Source organism: Bubalus kerabau, chromosome 12 (genome assembly GCF_029407905.1).
Source record: "Bubalus kerabau isolate K-KA32 ecotype Philippines breed swamp buffalo chromosome 12, PCC_UOA_SB_1v2, whole genome shotgun sequence".
Taxonomy (NCBI): domain Eukaryota; kingdom Metazoa; phylum Chordata; class Mammalia; order Artiodactyla; family Bovidae; genus Bubalus; species Bubalus kerabau.
In genome coordinates, this window is record NC_073635.1 from 21,279,090 (window position 1) to 21,301,194 (window position 22,105).

The 22,105-nt window shown below is 44.6% G+C and overlaps 1 protein-coding gene across 2 annotated transcripts in view; it reads left to right on the forward strand.

The window, feature by feature from the left end:
• The window catches only part of FAM124A (family with sequence similarity 124 member A), a 124,322-nt gene that overhangs the window by 22,375 nt on the left and 79,842 nt on the right, over positions 1–22,105 (forward strand). For both annotated transcript variants that reach the window (XM_055542214.1, XM_055542216.1), the window contains exon 3: positions 18,188–18,921. In XM_055542214.1, the coding sequence (XP_055398189.1) occupies positions 18,188–18,921 (734 nt within the window). The remainder of the gene's footprint in view (positions 1–18,187; positions 18,922–22,105) is intronic.

The following is a 22,105-nucleotide window of genomic DNA, read 5'->3' on the forward strand; positions in this document are numbered from 1 at the left end:
AGATGGACCTTTGTTGGCAAAGTAATGTCTCTGCTTTTGAATATGCTATCTAGGTTGGTCATAACTTTTCTTTTAAGGAGTAAGCGTCTTTTAATTTCATGGCTGAAGTCACCATCTGCAGTGATTTTGGAGCCCCCAAAAATAAAGTCTGACACTGTTTCCACTGTTTCCCCATCTATTTCCCATGAAGTGATGGGACCAGATGCCATGATCTTCATTTTCTGAATGTTGAGCTTTAAGCCAACTTTTTCACTCTCCACTTTCACTTTCACTGGTACCCTATTGTTGGTCCTCTTCTCTTTTTCACTATTATAATCAGCATTGGCAGGAATATTTTTATACCACAAGTTTATGCATATCCTTCATTATTTCCTTAGGATAAATTCCTACAAGTGAAATTGTCAAATATTTACTTTTTAAAGCTTCTGATCTCTCTTGCCTGGTTATTCTCCAAAAGAACTATTTCACTGTCCTGTGGGCATGGATTTGAGTGCTGGGGTCTTATAAAAATTGAGATTTTATGCACAAAAAACTGTATAGATGGCTACTCACACACACTATACACAGATGTACACAATAAGAATGGGCAAAACTGCTCTAAAGAGTAGATTGTAAACAGGGAGACCCAGCTTTTGGAGGCCCACAAGCTGGAGTCTGTTCTGTGGTTCTCATTAAATGTATGGTATTGATTATACACCCGCTCCAACCTCAGGCGTTATTAACAATACCCAAACACCATCAGTACGCTGCACAGGCTTCATGAAAAGTAATTTCCCTCCAGTAGCCAATTTCTATCTTTATTCAACATCAAAATTGTTGCCATTAACCTTTGAGGGGATAACAGGTTGGGAATATTCAAGGAATGGTATGTAAAAAGCCAGGTCATAGCCACTAAAGGTTATAATCAGAATTGACCAGGAAAGCAAAGAGGATCCCATTAGTCCTTTCTTTCTTCTTAGTAAACCTCTCCTTCCTCCAGATTTGTTGTGAAAGCATTAGTTGTTCAGGTATGTCCAACTCTTTGTAACTCTGTGGACTAGCCCACCAGGCTCCTCTGTCCATGGGATTCTCCAGGCAAGAATACTGGAGCGGGTTGCCATTCCCTTCTCCAGGGCATCTGCCTGACCCAGGGATCGAACCTGGAACTCCTGCATTATAGGCAGATTCTTTACCGTTTGAGCCACCAGGGAAGCCCCCCCACATTTGTTAAACTTTCAAATTTTGTACAATACACTGGTTATGGAAGAGAAGAAACATTTTACCTGCTCTCCGCCTTTTTTATCTCACTCTGACATCTGACATTATTATTGATATCAAAAGGGAGTGAAGCTGAGCTGTGCAACCAATGCTTGAAGGACTTCTCTTTCCTTCTGTGTAACAAGAATAATTGTGAGAAGTCTTTCTTTTGTCTGTTGCTGGGACAATGGGCTTCCTCTGTGATTCCATTTTTAATATTCCACTGCCTCAGGCTTGAACATAGTGAGGCTAAAGTGTGTGGGTCATAGATAACCTAGACTTAGAAGCTGGAGGTCTTTCTATAGGCTGGCATGTTTAGAAGGGGTCCCTATCAGTTGGATCATAACACTTTCTGCTGTCTGTTGAGCACTCTCTATGAACCTCCTGATACAGTGAGTAGGAATTTTTCACAGTCACCCGCTCAGGTATAAAAGTGGAACTGCCATATATCTCTGCAATAGAGCTGAACTTCATTCCTGAGCCTCTGCCCTCACCCCCTGGCAAGGGAAGGCACAGGTCTGCGCTGGGGGCCCCACCCCCGCAGGGCTCAGCCTGGGAGTTCAGTACGTGATCCATCCTGAGAAACCTTCTGGCATCCAGGCTTTGGTCCCATCCCTCTGGTCTTCTCCCTCCCACCAGGAGCTCAAACACGACATCTTCTGAGCGGGAAAAGCCACCCCCAGAGCACCACATGTTCTTCTTGACTTCCAATTCACAAGGTGAAGCCCCTGCTCTAGGTTTTTAGCCCTTTTTGGCTCAGAAAGCGTCTTCTGTCTCCAACCCCCCAATCCTCACAGTAGAGAGCTTTGCGCTTCCAGGCTGTTTCCTCTGCTGTGATTGGAAAACAACCTAAATTCAGAAGCATGATGAATGAGTCCGTCAGACCCCATGCTCCCTGAAGCAAGGAACAGCCCGGACTCTGCAGGTAGAGGGATGCAGGCAATAAGAAAACGGGGAAAGAGGGAAACTTCGGTTATTATCTCTACAGTTCATCCTCTAGAGCATCCTGAGCCTACCACCTCCCATTTTGTGTTTTTCTTATGTTGCTCACGTGTGAGTGCCTTGCTTCCTTAATTAGCTTGTGAGCTCGGGAAGGGACTCTGTCTCTGCCTGCTTTGCAGTCCTTGGGCCCATCAGTAGGAGAGGGAACTTCAGAACTGGGCAGAGCCGCAGACTGGGAGTTGGGACATGTTTCTTCTCTTTCTCGACCTGCCATTGACTAACTGGTCCACTTGGGCGAATTGTCTGACGTCATCTGAAACATGCAGGGGGTGGGGGGGCAGGCAGACTGAAATGCCTCCCCCATCTTTTTTTTTGGCCACTCCGCATGGTCTGTAGGTTCATAGACTAACCTGCCCCCTGTGCATTGGGAACGTGGAGTCTTAACCACTGGACCACCAAGGATGTCCCTCCCCCATCTTTAATTTTTGAGTTGCCCCCCGGAACCTTGTTCTTCCAATGGGCTGTAACATACAAATTTTTCTATGGAAACTTGGAAACAAGGACCGGGGGTATATCAATATCCTATTCAAGTTGGCAAAGCTTTTGAATGTTTCACTGAATTTTAGGGCAAAAAAAAAGAAAAGAGTCCACAGGTTCCATTTCCCGTATTGCTAGTTTGATCACGAGCAAAACCAGATTTAATTGCTGATTTTCCTAAGACCATCCACTATGTCTTTTATATGCCTGTTGGTAGTATTTTTTTTTTTTTTCGTAGACTTGTAATGACTAATCATGGCCCGTCTCATTTCTCAACATCTTGCCAGACAAATCCCTTTTAAAAATAAATCTTAATTAATGTAATTGTGAGGGTTTCTCCTGCTAGCTGCACTGTAAGGCTGAGCGGTCTTGGTGAACAAATCCTGGGGATAGGTTTGGTTAACATCTTCCTCTTTTGTCTGTTTGGCTTTGACGGATACACCTTACTTCTTAAAACAAGATTAACCCTCCAGTCGTGTTGTTGGCAAGCCCTGCTGCCTCACCTCCAAATCTTCAGAATTTTTTGAGGTCCTGAATTTTATTCAGGGGAACCGTGCCACTGATGGAAATGACAAGATATAACGTGTTTTAGGAAAAAATGGCAGTTACTGAGTAGAGTGATTGTGTGTAGAATACTAGAGACTCTGCGGTTGTTTTGAACAGTATAATTTTTATACATAAATGGTCTAGCACATGTTTTAAAATTTTTTATTGTTGGAGTTGCTTGAGCATGCCTTTGTTTTGTTTTGTTTTTTAATATATATTTGGCTGCACTGGGTCTTCGTTGGGTGATGTGGAATTTAGTTCCCTGACTAGGGATTGAACCCAGGCCCCCTGCATTGGGAGTGCAGAGTCTTATTCCCTGGACCACCAGGGAAGCCCTCTGAGTACATTGCTAAGCATTGGGTGTTAGTGTGCGTCAGACCTGTCTTACCTTCTCATAAACTTACAAAATCATTAAGTCCTCAGGACTTGGATAACAATGCCAGATATGCTTAAGTGTTTTTAGCTGAATTAAAGCTTCTCAGACTAATCACATATCAACTTCCCGGCCCTCTTCCAGAATTACAGTCAAGCAGTGTCGGAATTTAAAGTGACTTGGTCCTTCCTGGCTGGTTGGTGTCTGGCCTTTGATTCCTCCTCTTCCCATCTGGTGTGTGAGACATCATGTGTGTCTCACAGCAAAGCTTAGAAATACCTTTAAAGTCAAGTGGACATCACATTTACACATGAAAAAAACATGCAGTGTGTCTAAAGCATCTGCCTTGCTTTCTATATTATTACTTTCTTAATAGTTTTAGAATGAGCTTAAGAATACAAATCACATGTTCAGATTCCTGACATTGTTTCTGCAACAGATGATGAAAATTGAGAGAGTGGTCAAATACAGTAACAGCAAAGCCATACCTCTTACAAAAGCCCAAGGATCAGAAAGATGCCCTAGTGTTTTCCTCTGTCAAAGGAAAACAGAGGTTTGGTTTTTTTTTTTCTTCAGCCTATATGTGTACATGCTGAGTCATGTTCGACTCTTTGTGACCCTGTGGACAGTCGTCAGGTTCCTCTGTCCATTGAATTTTCCAAGCAAGAATACTGGAGTGGGTTGCCATTTCCTTCTCCAAGGGATCTTCCCAACCCAGGGATCGAACTCGAGTCTCCTGTGTTGGTAGGTGGATTCTTTACCACTGTGCGATCCTCCTGCTTTCTGACTTCACCCTTTGGTCTATGCCCTGGGCGTGTGCATCCTACATTACCTGATGCACCATTTTCCATGGGTTTTTTACCACTTGGTCATGTGTGTCTGGTCGATAGACTAGGTGTTCTAGCCTGTATTCTATTCTTCAATTACAGGAAAGTCGGTGGTGCTAGTGGTAAAGAATCTGCCTGCCAGTGCAGGAGACTTAAGAGATGCAGGTTTGATCCCTGAGTCTGGGAGATTCCTTGGACGAGGACATAGCAAACCACTCCAGTATTCTTGCCTAGAGAGTCTCATGGACAGAGGAGACTGCTGGGCTATAGTCCATAGGCTCTCATAGAGTCGGACACCACTGAAATGACTTAGCATGCACGCATGCTCTGTGAATTCAGGCTGAGAGGAGAAGCATTTTGGATCCCCTATGTTAAATATTCTATATGTACCTCACTGCCACCAGATTGCCACTATTGCCAACCCTGTGTCTCGTTTTGACTGTATTTTGGGGCTGGCACTGGGACCAGTCTTGTTCCCTTCACAGCTCAAAATTTCAGGCCAACCAAAGGCCTTGTCAAAATCATAAAAGTACTAAGAATTGAGAATGTCTGGGGCTTTAAGTGTTGTCAGAGACAAAGGGGTTTGCCTCAATTTTTAATTAGTTCAGAGGTTCGAAGAACTGGCTTTAAGAAAAACTGTAAAAGAGAAAAAAAAAGAGCTGAAGGCAGGTTATTCATTACATTTCGGATGAATAGATTCTCCCAGGAAGGAATTTGAAAGCTCCTTTCTGGCAGCTTTTATTTCTGGCATTCAGGAAAGACTAGGCAGCTTAATGGTGAGAGGTTGGCCCCCTGTGGCACTTTAACGCAGTGGGTTTTGTGTTCCTTGTCATTCTGGGGTCTCTTTCCCTCCTGCTTTCTAACCTACTCTTACTTCACACGTCAGTCTATGCCCTGGGTGTGTGGATCCTTCATACCTGATCCACCGTTTTTCTGTGAGTTTTCTGCCACTTGGTCATGTGTGTCTGGTCAGTAGATTAGGTATCCAAGCCCCTGAACTGTTGGGTACCTCAGAATGGGGCTTTAGAAATGCAAATAAGTTTATTCAGCCTCCTGCATTTGAGGTTGGAGGGACTCGAGCAAACTCTGGAGCCAGGTTCCCTGAAGCAAGCAGCCTGCAGCAGCTGGAGGAGGCCTTGTTCAGACTCTGTTGGCCTCCTGAGCTGTTTGGGGGCCCTGTGGGTCTTAAGGCCCTGGAATGGTCCAGGGCAGTTTATTTAGGTGATGGTAGTGGTTATGGCTGTTGCCTTGGAAACGCCTGCGGTACCCACATGGAACATGAGTTTGTACAGTGAAGTGTCTATTGCATTTAGGTACCTGACTTCATCTTATTTATTTGTTTATTGTCTACCTCCCCCACTAACTAGATGGTAAGTTCTATGAAGGCAGAGACTTTTATTCACCACTGTATTGGACACTTCCGGCAGATAGTAGGTGCTCGATAAACATTCCTTGGTTAAATAAGTCAGTGCCGTGCGTGCGTGCATGCTCAGTCGCTTCAGTCATGTCTGACTGATTGTGACACTATGAACTGTAGCCCACCAGGCTCCTCTGTCCATGGGGATTCTCCAGGCAACAATACTGGAGAAGGTTGCCATGCCTTCCTCCAGGGGATCTTCCCAACCCAGGGATCGAACCCACGTCTCCTGTGGCTCATGCATCACAGGCGGATTCTTTACCACTGAGCCACCAGGGAAGCCCAAGTCATTATCACAGAATTGCAGACTGTCAATGATAAATGGTGGATAAAGTGACAAGAGACATTAATCATTGCCCAGAAATTCTAGAAAGGGGTGTCTGACCTTGTCATGTCTTGAGACTTGGCCAGGCATTCATTCCCTTTGGAATAGGTGATCTGGACCTTCAATTTGACGTACCTGCTATAAGGAAGTCAGTGTCTTGAGGAGACAGCAGTTTGTCAGTTCTGCAAGGAAGGCCAGGTTGGCGGACACCAGACAGCAGGGGACAGTGCAGGCAAGGCTGGCGTGAAGCCTTGGGATGCAGAGTGTGGCAGTGAGGGGTCCTGGCACAGGCAGCATGGAGATAACCCAGTGGGAGGACCAGCATCAGGTCATCTATCAACAAACAGGAGGACTCGGTCCCCTCCCTGTGCCTCCACCAGACTCAGGACACCCACATGGGTCAGAAATTGCCAGAAGCTGCCCAGACACACTGGTCAGTCCATTCACAGCAAAATTACCCAACCACATTTCCTGATGGAGCCTAGCCAGGCAGGCTGAGGTTCAGGGCAGGATGATCATAAGGTTAGTGGGCTCAAGAGGCAAGAAAAAGTGGGACTTCCCTGGCAGTCCAGTGGTTAGGACTCTGCGCTTCTACTGCAGGGGGCACAGGTTCGATCCCTGGTCGGGAAGCCAAGGTCCCGTAAGCTGTGTGATGTGGGAAAATAAGTAAATTTATTTAAAAATAAAAGTGGCAAGGTGATTTCCCTAGCAGTCCAATTAACACTCCACTCTTCCATGGCAGGGGCTGTGGATTTGATCCCTGGATGGAGAACTAAGATCCCACAAGCCATATGGTATGCAACCCCCCAAAAAATTTTTTTAAAAAACTAAAAGAGGCAAGAAAAAGCACATGTTGAGGAACATAGAGACCCAGTTCTTCCTCAGCCTAATGGCCTTTGGCAAGTCGTTAACATTTCACCTGCAAGATGGCGAGAAATGATATACCTTTGATCTTGGGGCTTGGGTTCCCAGCTAGAGATTGAGGCCAGTTCGCAGTGGTGATGGCATCTCATCCTAGCCACTAGACCAGTGGTCAGTGACAAGGGCCCTGGCCCTTTGGCTTTGCAGGAAAGAACTCCCACAAAGACAGAAAGTAGTGAAGCTAGTAAAGTATTAAGAGGGAAAAGAGTACAGTACATGTGAATAGACACACAGGCAGACTCAGGGAGAGAGAGTCGCTGAACTCGTGGCAGTTTGAATTACTTTTATGGGGTATTTCTTCTGGGTTTCTTTTGGCCGGTCATTTTGATTTGCCTGGTTCACAGTTCATATCTGGTATATCTCAGGATCCTCCCATGTGTGCACACACATCTCTTAGCCAAGATGGATTTTACTGAAGAGGCGTATGGGTGGAGAACATCCCTTGGCATCACTTCCCTTTGGCCTCCAGGGAGCCTTTTTCTGCTCATGTGTGGTCAGGGAGGTCTCCTGACTTCGAGAAAAGAAACATGTGGTCTGGGCAGGGCCCAGCCTCCTCCCTTAAAGATCCTGCTCTTGTCTTTGAGTTTTGATCCATGGGGAATGAATCTCCAATCGCTTTACCCCATGGCTGGGAGGTGGGCGTTGGGGAGCCTCTACCTCCTGCCTCACCTTTATCATGGTGGTGTTTTAAAAATTGGTTTAGTTGCTAAGTTGTGTCCCACTCTTGCAACCCCATGGACTGTAGCCCGCCAGGCTCCTCTGTCCATGGGATTTCCCAGGCAAGAAAACTGGAGCAGGTTCCTTCTCCAAGGAATCTTTTTGACCCAGGGATCAAACCCAAGTAAAGCTTAAATGAGATATTTGAGGCTTTTAAGATAGTGTCTGACAAACAATAAGAACACAATACATGATTGTTATCGTGTAAGTTATTTTCTGTTACACTTAACAAGACAAAAACAGGGGAGTATACAAGAGAGTGAAATACTGGGGTAAAGGGAACAAATCCTCAAGTTAATAATACTCTTTCTGCCTCATAAAAGGCCTGACCTGGTGCAGTGCTTTACTTACAGTTGCTTACAGTGTTATACATTCTCCAAGGAAAATCTAATGGTATATAATCACACGGGAAGGAATCTTCTCATCCTCTTGGGAAGCACAAGCCAGTTGGAAAGCTTGGTGAACAGCTCCGATCTCTCTCCAGCCCTGGCGGGGGGATTGGCCTCTTGGGTCTGTGTCCTTCCCTCACTGAACAGGTGCTCTCTGAGGGCCTTTGAGAGGCTGTGTAATAGATATGATAAAGGCATATCCCACAATGACGCCGTCCCTGCTCCTCCAGGGAGGCGGAGAGGCCTTTCATGGCAATTAATCACATTTTCTCTCCTGTCCCTCCAATACTTGGTTTTCTATCTAGCTCCATGGAGGCAGGTTCTCTCTGGGGCGTGTGTAACCCCAGTGCCCGATGGTGGTTTGGAGCTGTGTTCTGTCCCCCTTGGAGCCTGTTTATTTAAGGGTCACGTGCAGTGGGCACAGGCCAGCAACAGCCAGAGTGTCCTAACGTCAGCACTCATTCTCCCGACTCTTCTTGGGGACAGGATACTGGCTGCTGATGTCTCTGTGTTTCACGGTCTCCATCCTCGTTGCTTGGTCGATTGGGGTTACATCCTGCACCGCCCGGGCGAGCCGGGCTTGGTGGAATGCCTTTCAGCCCTGTTCCCTGTTCCGAGGCTGGGCATCTTGCCCTTTTTGCAGAGCTGTAAACAGTCACTCAGGCATGCAGGCTTCAGCCTGGCCTTTGTTACTGCTCCCCAGGAAACCTTTGTGCTGCTGGTAGAGGTGGCCCAACGCTGGGCACCCTGACAACTCTGTCTTGGAGACTTAGAAGTTACCTTCCCCCTCGCATACCGGCTGCTTTCCCAGTGTTGCTCTTCTGCTTTTCTGTGCCTGTCACGCCCACCTGCAGTGCTGGCTTGATCCAGTTCCCCTTGAAGACAGTGCTCAGATGTAGAGACTGGGGGATGTGCCCTCAGGGAGGTGGTTTCTGGGGCATTCTCCCTCAGAGACCCAGGGCCAGAAGGAAGAGATGTAAATGTGTGGCCACAAAATAAAGCTAGGACTGGGGCCGAGGAGCAGGCAGGAGAGCAGGAGAGGGAAGTGGCAGCAGCGTGGCCAGAAAGGGCTGGAGAGTGACAGCTGCCCCTTCAGCTGGGAAGCGAGTCCTTTTGCAAAACCTCGGGGGGGACAGCACCCATAGACCTCAGATGCTACGGCCAAGTGCCTGCCCACTCACTCCCTGCCTCTATGCCCTTGGCAGGTTCCTCCACCTCTTCGTGCCTCAGCTTCCTGCTCTAGGACTGTTGGTGGGAATTCAAATTGATAATAACCACTATGGAAAACAGTATGGAGATTCTGTTTAAAAAAAAAAAAATTGGAATAAAACTACCATATGACCCAGCAGTCCCACTACTGAGCATATACCCTGAGGAAATCATAATTGAAAAAGACACACCTACCCCAGTGTTCATTGCAGCACTATTTATAATAGCTAGGTTATGGAAGGGCTTCCCAGGTGGCACAGTGGTAAAGAATCCACCTGCCAATGCAGGAGATGCAGGAGACACAGTCAATCCTGGGTTGGGAAGATCCCCTGGAGAAGGGAATGGCAACCCACTCCAGTATTCTTGCCTGGAAAATTCCATTGGCAGAGGAGTCTGGTGGGCTATAGTCCATGGGGTTGCAAAGAGTCAGACACAACTGAATGCACATGTACGCACACACATACAGGACATGGAAACCACCTAGATGCCCATCAACAGATGAATGGATAAAGAAGTTGTGGTTACATATACACAATGGAATATTACTCAGCTACAAAAAGGAATGCATTTGAGTCGGTTCTAATGAGGTAGATGGACCTAGAGCCCATATACAGAGTGAAGTAGATCAGAAGGAAAAAGGCAAATATATATTAACACATATAAATAAAATCTAGAAAGATGTTACTTACGAACCTATTTGCAGGCAGCAATGGAGATGCAGACATACAGAACAGACCTGTGGACCCAGTGAGGAAAGGGGTGGGTGGGATGAATTGAGAGAGTAGCATGGGAACACATACACTGGTGTATGTAAACTAGATCACCAGTGGGAATTTGCCATTTGACTCAGCTCAAACCAGTGCTCTTTGACAACCTAGAGGGGTGGGATGGATTGGGAGGTGGGAATGGAGGCTTAAGAGGGAGGGGACATATGTATACCTATGGCTGATTCATGTTGATATATGGCAGAAACCAACACAATATAGTAAAGCAATTATCCTTCAATTAAAAATAAATTAAAAAAATATTAAATTTAAAAATGCCCACTCTCACCACTACTATTTGACATAGTTTTGGAAGTCCTAGCCACAGCAATCAGAGGGAAAAAAAAAAAAAAAGAAAAGGAATCCAGATGGGAAAAGAAGTAAAACTCACTGTTTGCAGATGACATGATCCTCTACATAGAAAACCCTAAAGACACCACCAGAAAATTACTAGAGCTAATCAATGAATATAGTAAATTTGCAGGATATAAAATTAAAACACAGAAATCCTTTGTATTCCTATACACTAACAATGAGAAAACAAAAAGAGAAATTAAGGAAACAATCCCATTCACCACTGCAACAAAAATAATAAGATACTAAGGAATAAATTTACCTAAAGAAACAAAAGACTTATATATAGACAACTGTAAAACACTGATGAAAGAAATCAAAGATGACACAAATAGATGGAGAAATATACCATGTTTGTGGGTTGCAAGAATCAATATAGTGAAAATGAGTATACTACCCAAAGCAAACTATAGATCCAACGCAATCCCTATCAAGCTACCAATGGTACTTTTCACATAACTAGAACAAATAATTTCACAATTTGTATAGAAACACATAAAGCCTTTAATAGCCAAAGCAATCTTGAGAAAGAACAGTGGAACTGGAGAAATCAACCTGCCTGACTTAAGGCTATACTACAAAGCTACAGTCATCAAGACAGCATGGTACTGGTACAAAGACAGAAATATATATCATTGGAACAAAGTAGACAGCCCAGAGATAAATCCACACACCTATGGACACCTTGTCTTTGATAAAAGAGGCAAAAATATACAATAGAGAAAAGACAATCTCTTTAACAAGTGGTGCTGGGAAAACTGGTCAACCACCTGTAAAAGAATGCAACTAGATCTAACTTTCTAACACCATACACAAAAGTAACCTCAAAATGGATTAAAGATCTAAATGTAAGACCAGAAACTATAAAACTCTTAGAGGAAAACATAGGCAGAACACTCTGACATAAATCACAGCAAGATCCTCTATGACCCACCTCCCGGAGTAATGGAAATAAAAACAAACAAATGGGACCTAATTAAAAGCTGTTGCACAACAAAGAAAACTATAAGCAAGGTGAAAAGGCAGCCTTCAGAATGGGAGAAAATAATAGCAAACAAAACAACTGACAAGAAATTAATCTCCAAAACACACAAGCAGCTCATGCAGCTCAATACCAGAAAAATAAATGACCCAATCAAAAAATGGGCCAAAGAACTAAACAGACATTTCTCCAAAGAAGACATATAGATGGCTAACAAACACATGAAAAGGTGTCAGCATCACTCATTATCAGAGAAATGCAAGTCAAAACCACAATGATATACCGTCTCACGCTGGTCAGAATGGCTGCCGTCAAAAAGTCTACAAACAATAAATGCTGGAGAGGATATGGAGAAAAGGGAACCCTCCTACGCTGTTGGTGGGAATGCACACTAGTACAGCCACTGTGGAGAACAGTGTGGTGATTCCTTAAAAAACTGGAAATAGAATTGCCACATGACCCAGCAATCCCACTGCTGGGCATACACACCAAGGAAACCAGAATTGAAAGAGACACATATACCCCAATGTTCACTGCAGCACTGTTTACAATAGCTAGGACATGGAAGCAACCTAGATGTCCATGAGCAGATGAACAGATAAGGAAGTTGTGGTACATATCAGTTCAGTTCAGTTGCTCAGTTGTGTCCGACTCTTTGCAACCCCATGGACTGCAGCACACCAGGCTTTCCTGTCCATCACCAACTCTCAGAGCTTGCTCAAACTCATGTCTATAGTAATGCCATTGCATCAGTGATGTCATCCAACCATCTCATCCTCTGTTGTCCCCTTCTCCTCCTGCCCTCAATCTTTCACAGCATCAGGGTCTTTTCAAATGAATCAGTTCTTCACATCAGGTGGCCAAAGTATTGGAGTTTCAGCTTCAACATCAGTCCTTCCAATGAACACTCAGGACTGATCTCCTTTAGGATGGACTGGTTGGATCTCCTTCAAGAGTCTTCTCCAACACCACAGTTCAAAAGCATCAATTCTTCAGCGCTCAGCTTTCTTTATAGTCCAACCCTCACATCCATAATGACTACTGGAAAAACCATAGTCTTGACTAGATGGACCTTAGTTGGCAAAGTAATGTCTCTGCTTTTTAATACACTGTCTATGTTGGTCATAACTTTTCTTCCAAGGAGCAAGTGTCTTTAAATTTCATGGCTGCAGTCACCATCTGCAGTGATTTTGGAGCCCAAAAATATAAAGTCTGTCATTGTTTTCACTGTTTCCCCATCTATTTGCCATGAAGTGATGGGACCGAATGCCATGATCTTAGTTTTCTGAATGTTGAGCTTTAAGCCAACTTTTTCACTCTCCTCTTTCACTTTCATCAAGAGGCTTTTTAGTTCTTCATAAGGGTGGTGTCATCTGCATTTCTGAGGTTATTGATATTTCTCCTGGCAACCTTGATTCCAGCTTGTGCTTCTTCCAGCCCAGCATTTTGCATGATGTACTCTGCATATAAGTTAAATAAACAGGGTGACAGTATACAGCCTTGACGTACTCCTTTTTCTGTTTGGAACCAATTTGTTGTTCCATGTCCAGTTCTAACTGTTGCTTCCTGACCTGCATACAGATTTCTCAAGAGGCAGGTCAGGTGGTCTGGTATTCCCATCTCTTTAAGAATTTTCCACAGTTTGTTGTGATCCATACAGTCTGGGTACATATACACAATGGAATATTTCTCAGCTAAAAAGAGAATGCATTTGAGTCGGTTCTAATGAGGTGGATGAAACTGGAACCTATTATACAGAGTGAAGTAAGTCAGAAAGAGAAACACCAATACAGTGTATTAATGCATATATATGGAATTTAGAAAGATGGTAACAATGACCCTATATGCAAGATAGCAAAAAAGACAGATGTAAAGAACAGGCTTTTGGACTCTGTGGGAGAAGGTGAGGGTGGGATGATATGAGAGAATAGCATTGAAACATGTATATTACCATATGTAAAACAGATGTCCAGTGAAAGTTCAGTGCATAAAGCAGGGCACTCAAAGCTGGTGCTCTGGGACAACCCAGAGGCATGGGATGGGGAGGGAGGTGGGAGGGGGATTCAGGATGGGGACACATGTACCCATGGCTGATTCATGTCAATGTATGGCAAAACCATCACAATATTGTAAAGTAATTAGCCGCCCATTAAAATAAATAAATTTTTAAAATAATAATAAAATGAGGACGAGAGTCGCACGTCCTCCTTTTGGGGTTGTTCATGAGGATTCCATGAGTTCATACATATAGAATGTTGAGAAGGTGCCAGCCCACGCCGAATGTCATTTGTGTGTTAGCCAACAACTTTGCCCCACATCTGTGGCTGCATGCACACCCTGAGTGTGATAGGGTCAGGATCTTATTGGGACTGTCGGATGCTCCAATGACTTCTTTTCCCAAACACTCTTCCTATCCCATGTGTCTTTCTTTCCCTCATAGCAACCATTAATAATCTTCTCAAGTGAGTGTCTTCATTCCCAAATTATTCAAAGCCCTTCTTTTCCATTTATAGTGAGCATCCATTACTGTTGAGTGAATCGTGTATCTCCAGTGGTGGGTGACAAGGACACCATGGAAAAGTGAAATGGGCATTGCTGGTGACTGTGGAGTCTCCTCCTGCCACCAGTGAAGCTCCTGACCGGTGGGAAATGTCCTTGGTCTGTGTTTTCACTACTTTTGCATCAGCTGCACTTCTGTTGATAGTGGTGCTCATGTTCAGTGAAACAGAAAGTAGCCAGGTGAGCAGAAAGCGTGCAAAGAAAAGGACCAGAATCACCCATGAATTCTGATTGTTTTTAAAGCCATCCAGGTGAATTTTCACCAGTTCAAATCAATATGTTGGTGTTTGGTCACTAAGTCGCGTCCGACTCTTTCAATATGGTCACACACTTAAGAAGTAACTGCATGAAAGCGAATGTGGCCTAAAGGTAACTGGTCCATCCTTGAGTTCAGCCCATCACCTCAGCCACACGCAGGTCCACTGCCAACAACACATCCCTCCTGGGAGTCACTGGGGCATCTCAAGCCAGCCTGGCCAAAGGAGAGCTCATCTTTCCCCACAAATCTGCCATTCTTCCTCTGTTTTCTATATCAGTTAAATATCAATATCAGACAAGTTGCTTATGCCAGAAACATCAAGGTCAACTCCTCTCCTGGTTTTCCTGCCCCCATCCCCAGGCCCTGGACTCCCTGTGCTTCCTGAATAGCCTAAGACTATGCCTCCTCTGTATCAGCTGTAAGTATCGCTGTGTAACAACAATCCCCAAACAGTGGCCTGAGTCAGCTGATCCAGACCAAGCTCAGTTGGGTGGCTCTTACCACATGTCTTTGGGTGTCCGGTCCTGGCTGATGGAGGCCAGGCTCAGCTAGGCTGGGTCTGCTCCACATGGCTCTCATCCTCCCTTCTGGCTCCAGTGGGCTGGCCCAAGCGTGTTCTTCTCGTGGAAATGTCAGAGGCACAGGAAGGCAAGCCAAAACACATGCTACTGTTGCGTGTTTCCGTTGGCCAAAGCTAGCCATGTGGTCTCATTCAAAGTCAAAGGGTGGTGGAATGCACTTTAACCATTTAGTGGAAGGAAGTGTAAAGCCACATGGCAGAGAGAAAGGTGACAAGAGAGAATAAAGAACCAGGGCCAATAATGTAATTTCCCATATCCTTGTTATCTCTTACTAGACTCATCACTTATTTTCTAACTTCCTACTTTGCCTGCAGCCAACCTCTGCTGACTTGATTCCAACATCCTTTATTAAAACCTTCCACTGCCCCCTTATCACTCCCAAATTGAGCTGAAGCCCTGTACAACTTGGCTCCAGTCCATTTTTCCTTCTGCATCTGTTGCCATGTTTCAGAGTTACTCACCACCCACTTCCAAATGTGCTTGTTTTTCATACTGATCTGTGCCTTCATAAACAGTCTTCCCTCTTCCTGCAGTGATCTCCCCCACACTTGGGGTTATTGTGAGATGTTGTTGACCCATCAAAACCCAATTCACCTGAAGCCTCTTCCAGAAAGCCTTCTCAGAAGCCCTGTGGAGAAAAAATTACTCCTTCCTTTGTGGTATGATAGTAAATTGAAATTGCATCATGCTCATACTTAACTCGTATCAGTTTGGGAATACATGTTCAACCAGAGAGAGAGAGAGAGCTTAAATAATTCCACCCACCATTCAACTCCATGATCGTAGGAGTACGGAGACTTCACTTTGTTGTTACATTAGTCATCCTTCGGTTCCAGAAGCCTCTTGTAGATGAAAGACACAGCCTACTGAGCAGGGGTCTGGTGTTTAATGATGCAAGACTCTTATAACAGCCATGCTGCAAGCCTTTATTTCATTTACTAGTCAACCAAAGGAATATTTATCTGGCTGTGTGGTCTTGTTGCAAGTCAGGACCTTCCAGTTCCATCTTGGAAATTCAAGGGACCTTCAGTGGTAGATCGTCTATAGTAAATGTTTATGTCATTGTGACTTTAGAATCCTCCTGCATCGAAGATGCTCCTGTGCCATATTTCCTATAGATTTATGTCAGATTGAATTTTAGTCTTTTATGTTGGTGTTGCCCAGCTAAGTTATGAGGGTCTCATTTGTGGCTCATGGTTCTTTACGGCTGCTGCCTGTGGCTGTGCAGGTCATATACTCTAAGGGGGCACTATCATGCCAGAGTCTATATTAATGGACTGTGTAGTAATCATGGTGCCAGCTTCCTTGTCTCCCAGTGCCTGGTACATAGCCATAGCTCAAGAAACACATGGATGAATGAGTGAAGGAGAAAGAGGCAACAACAGACTGAGCTAAATGTTCCTGAAATGGGTTTCCCAAGTGGTGCAGTGGTAAAGAATCCACCTGCCAATGCAGGAGAAGCAGGTTCAATCCCTGGGCTGGGAACATCCCCTGAAGAAGGAAATGGCAACCCATTCCAGTATTCTTGCCTGGGAAATCCCATGGACAGAAGAGCCTGGTTGGCTACAGTCCATGGGGTCGCAAAGAGTTGGACATGACTGAGCTCACATACACAAATGTTCCCAAGTGAGAGATTTAAGAGTCAGGGTTCCAATGAAAATTCAGACAGGTTTTGCTGCAGGAAAATTAAGACCATGTTATCATTGGTGCCTGTGATGAAATGTACCTGTCAACCCACTTGAAATGTCTTGTTTAACTACCAAAAAATCACCTTTCATCATGTGAACCGATTGAAACGATGGTTCCTACAAGGACATCATTCTTCTCAAACGTTACCGACGGCACGATGGCCCTGTGCCTAACTCCCTAGTGGACATTGCAAGGCATGTATGTGGAGACAGGTCTTGATGCTAGATGAATCTTGCCCTCCAAGTCACAGTAGACTTAAATTTTCCTTGATTTCCCTTGGATGGTCATACAACTTAAAAGAGAGCCATTGTAAATAAGAATAGGGTTTTTATCAGGTTATCTGATAAAATACGCTGAACATTCCTTAAGTAGGGTGGCCGGCAAACTTTTCACCCCATAGGAGAAGGTTGCCAAGGTAAATATCAACTTCACACTATCAAGTTGATATCCAATGTTCTGCCAGAGGACATGGGGAGGGGAACTGACCCACTCAGGATGTGCGGGCTTCTGGGTGGATGTGGCCCAAGGAGGGGTTCAAAAGGCAGCATGACACGGGCAGTGATGGTCCAACTATACCTCACCCCACCCCAAACCACAGGCCTAGGAAGCTCTGACAGAACATGGGGTTCACCCCCTCCCCCCGGATTGTTCTTCCCTGTGTCTCCAGCAGCAAGACCATCACCTCCTGGCCACCCCACCAGCACGACAGTCAGCAGGATGCCTCACCAGCCAGGGCTTGATGTGTGCATTAGAGGAAGTACCTGGTGAAGAAGGGGTTCCATAAATGTTAAATGAATGAACAAAGTGATGAATAAGCCAACAAAATAAGCAAACCAAAGGAGTGCTTATAGGGAACATTTGTGGGGGAAGGCACTACAGTAACCCTAGGAAATTCTAAATGGTATAAATGGATCTTCCCAACCCAGGGATCGAACCCATGTCTCTTATGTCTCCTGCATTGGCAGCAGGTTCTTTATTGCTAGCACCACCTGGGAAGCAAATGTTGTACACCTAATGCTTAATGTACAACTCTTCCCTAAGGGCCCTGGTATCCTTTCCAAATGCATGGAGACTTAACTGTGTTGTTCAATGGAAGATACGTTTAACCTGCTGCAGTACCACACCAAGGTCGTCCTAATACCACGCAGCTTGGGAACCAGGGTAATAGTTCTTAAGTTTGGGGCTGCTGTTGTGTATGCCCAGCTATGTTCCTTCAGTCATGTGTCCAACTCTTTGCCACTGTATGGACTGTAGCCCACCAGGCTCCTCTGTCCATGGGAGTCTCCAGGCAAGAATACTGGAGTGGGTTGCCATTCCCTCCTCCAGGGATCTTCCCGACCCAGGGATGGAACCCCAGTCTCCTATGTCTCCTGAATTGGCAGGCAGCTGGGTGCCCCAACACTCCTATTTGCACGTGAACTTGGGTTCAGAATTTCATAAGATCAAGGAGTCAGTTAAAATGGAGCTTCTGTTTCTGCCAAGACCTTGCGTGTCACTGCGGGCCACCTTCATGAAGTAGTCACCGTGTGTTCTTTGGGGTTTCTTTTTGTGTGTCGCTAGGTGAGTACTCTACCGAGGAGGCGCAGGACCCTTTCCTGGTCAGCATCCACATCATCGCGGACCCAGGGGAATCCCGCCCCCTGCAGGAGGCCATCGACAAGGTCTTGGCGTGGATCCACCCAGACCTCCCGCTGTTCAGGGTCTCGGAAAGGCGGGCGTGCCGCCGGCGGAAGAGGGTCCCCAAGGCAGCACAGCCGGCGCTGGCCGTGGTGCTCTTCCTGCAGGAGGAATACGGCGAGGAGCCGATTCTGCAGCTGCACCGCACGCTGCAGCGGCCGCCCTGGCGCCACCACCACACGGAGCGCGTGCCCGGCAAGTTCCTGCCCTACCTGCCCTGCAGCCAGGACTTCTTCACGCTGGCCCCGGGGACGCCGCTCTGGGCCATCCGGCCGGTGCACTACGGCAAGGAGATAGTGCGCTTCACCATCTACTGTCGCCATGACAACTACGCCGACATCCTCAAGTTCTACGAGCTGATCCTCAAGCGGAGCCCCAGCCAGAAGAAAGCGGACTTCTGCATCTTCCCCATTTTCTCCAATCTGGACATGGACATCCAGTTTTCCCTCAAGAGACTGCCCTGTGACCAGACCCCAGTCCCCACCGACTCCTCCGTGCTGGAGTTCCGGGTCAGGGACATCGGCGAGCTGGTGCCGCTCTTGCCCAACCCTTGCAGCCCCATCAGTGAGGGGCGCTGGCAGACCGAGGACCATGATGGCAACAAGATCCTTCTGCAGGTACCTGGGGGAATGCCCGTCTGTCTGCCTGTGTCTGTCTCCCTTTGATGATAACAGAAACAAGTGAAATGGCTTTTCCTGAAATCCTAGCAAGTACCTGTTACAAAACAAGGAGTTAAGAAAAAGGAGGAAAAAAAAAAAAAAGTAAAAGGAGGGATCAGTGACCCTCTTTATGGCTTGAAGACCAAGTCAAGTTGTCCTCTAATTAAATGGTTTTCACTTTGCTGCCAAGGTCACATGCCCCAGGCCAGCAATAGCTGATCCCTCTCGTGTGACAAGCATCCATCCACTACATGCTTGTGGTTCCAGGGGATCTTGAATGAGCTGATATCCCAGGGAATTTGCTATTAAAGATTGTTTAGTCTACTCCCTCACAAGTAGGCGGTTTTTACCAATGAATTCTTCATTTTCACAAAGGAACTTCAGGAAAAGCCATCCGTGACAATTGTAAAATATGTTGACATTCAGTAGAGAAGATATGTTTTCTTCTTTGCTCTGGTGCCTGCCCTACTTTCCACCCTTCACCCTTCTGCTACTGGGTATTAACCTTGTTAAAATTCAGTGGTTACTGGGAAATGCCTTCTAGGCGTTTTAAGGAGTACTGCGATGTCTTTGGGGCTTCTGGTTTCATTAAGCATGGGAAGAGGGGAGTAAATACACAGAAGGAAATGGATGCAGTAGGCTCTTCTGTTGCTTCTGTGGTTAATGTCTTGGTTCAATTACTGGATCCCTTTCTTCTCCCATCCTTCCAGCAATTATCCCAACTCTTTAGAAGTCATTAAGTTACACTCTTGAATTCAAAATTGAGCATATAGATTTAAGAATGTCCTATATATGCCCTACCTGATACATGCTTTCAAGACCCAGGCTTTCTAATAACAGGTAAATCGGTTCCAGGCATATACAATTTTGTCTTTCTGAAATGCCTCTGCCTTTGGCATCTCGGTTTTCACATATGGCTACCTGAGAGGAGAAAGCTGATAGCAAGTTAGGCAACGTTGTCTTGAAAGGTGCTGGCTGATTGTGTTTACTTGAATCACAGGTAAAGTTTCATAGTTTCTGTTGGTTTTAGCATTAAACATCAGAAGTATAATCCACATATTACAAAATGAAGTGAGAATTTGGCACATGTCAGATACCTGGTTCAAACTAGAGCTAGGCCACATTGCTCAGGTCAAAAGAGTCACCTTGAAATATTTATGATTTAAAGGAAATAGGTAATTTTCAGATTTCTCTTTGAATTATGCAAATAAGATAATATTGCTTTATTATTCACTGAACTAAACACTATTTGTTTTAATTTTTATTTTATATTGGAGTATAGTTGATTTACAATGTTGTGTTCATTTTAGGTATACAGCAGAGTGTTTCAGTTATACGTATATCTATTCTTTTTCAGATTCTTTTTTCATAAGGTTATTATGGAACATTAAGTGGAGTTCTTATGCTATACAACAAGTCCTTGTTGATGTCTATTTTATATATAGTTTATATATATGTTAATCCCAACCTTCTAGTTTATCCTCTGCCTCCAGCTTTCCCCCTTTGATAACCATAAGTTTGTTTTTGAAGTCTGTACATCTGCTTCTGTTTTGTAAATAAGTTTATTTCTATAATTTTTTAGATTCCACATATAAGTGATATTATATTTGTCTTTGACTTACTTCACTTAGAATGTTAATCTCTAGGCCCATCCATATTGCTGCAAGTGGCATTATTTTAATCTTTTTTATGGCTGAGTGATATTCCATTGTATATATGTACCATATCTTCTTTATCCATTTATTTGTCAGTGGACACTTAGGTTGCTTCCATGTCTAGGCTATTGTAAGGAGTGCTGCAGTGGACACTGGGGTATATGTATTCTTTTTGAATTATGGTTTTCTCCAGATATATGCTTAGGAATGGGATTGCTGGATCACATGGTATTGCTGATTGTTTTTTAAGGAACCTCAAAGCGGTTCTCCATAGTGGTTGTACCAATTTACATTCCTACCAAGAGTGTAAGAGAGTTCCTTTTTCTCCACACCCTCTCCAGCATTTATTGTTTGTAGATTTTTTTATGCTGGCCATTCTGACCAGTGTGAAGTGATACTTCATTGTAGTTTTGATTTGCATTTCTCTAATAATTAGTGAAAAGGTCTGCCTAGTCAAGGCTATTGTTTTTCCAGTAGTCATGTATGGATGTGAGAGAAAGCTGTGAAGAAAGCTGAACACTGAAGAATTGATGTTTTTGAACTGTGGTGTTGAAGAAGACTCTTGAGAGTGCCTTGGACTGCAGGGAGATCCAACCAGTCCATTCTAAAAGAGATCAGTCCTGGGTGTTCTTTGGAAGGAATGATGCTAAAGCTGAAACTCCAGTACTTTGGCCACCTCATGCGAAGAGTTGACTCATTGGAAAAGACTCTGATGCTGGGAGGGATTGGGGGCAGGAGGAGAAGGGGACGACAGAGGATGAGATGGCTGGATGGCATCACCGACTCCATGGATGTGAGTTTGAGTGAACTCTGGGAGTTGGTGATGGACAGGGAGGCCTGGCGTGCTGCGATTCATGGGGTCGCAAAGAGTCGGACACGACTGAGCGACTGAACTGAACATCTTTTCATGGGTTTTTGTTTTGTTTTGGCTATCTCTATGTTTTCTTTGGAGAAACATCTGTTTAGATCTTGTGCCTATTTTTTGATTGGGTTGTTTGTGTTTTTGATATTGAACTACATGAGCTGTTTATATATTTTAGAGATTAATCTTTTGTTGGTTGCACCATTTGCAAATAGTTTCTCCCATTCTTTGGGTTGTCTTTTTGTTTTGTTTATGGTTTCCTTTGCTGTGCAAAAGCTTTTAAGTTTAATTAGGTCCCATTTGTTTATTTTTGTTTTTATTTTCATTTCTGTAAGCTATGAATAGAAGATCTTGCTGTGATTTATGTCAAAGCGTATTCTGCCTATGTTTTTCTCTAAGGGTTTTATAGAATCTGGTCTTACATTTAGGTCTTTAATCCATCTTGAGACTTTTTTTGTGTATGGTGCTAGTGTTCTAGTTTTATTCTTTTACATGTGGCTGGCTGTTCTCCCAGCACCACTTATTGAAGACTGTCTTTTCTCCACTGTATGTTCTTGACTTCTTTGTCACGGATTAATTGACCAAAGGTGCAGGGGTTTAATTCTGGGCTTTCTGTTCTGTTCCA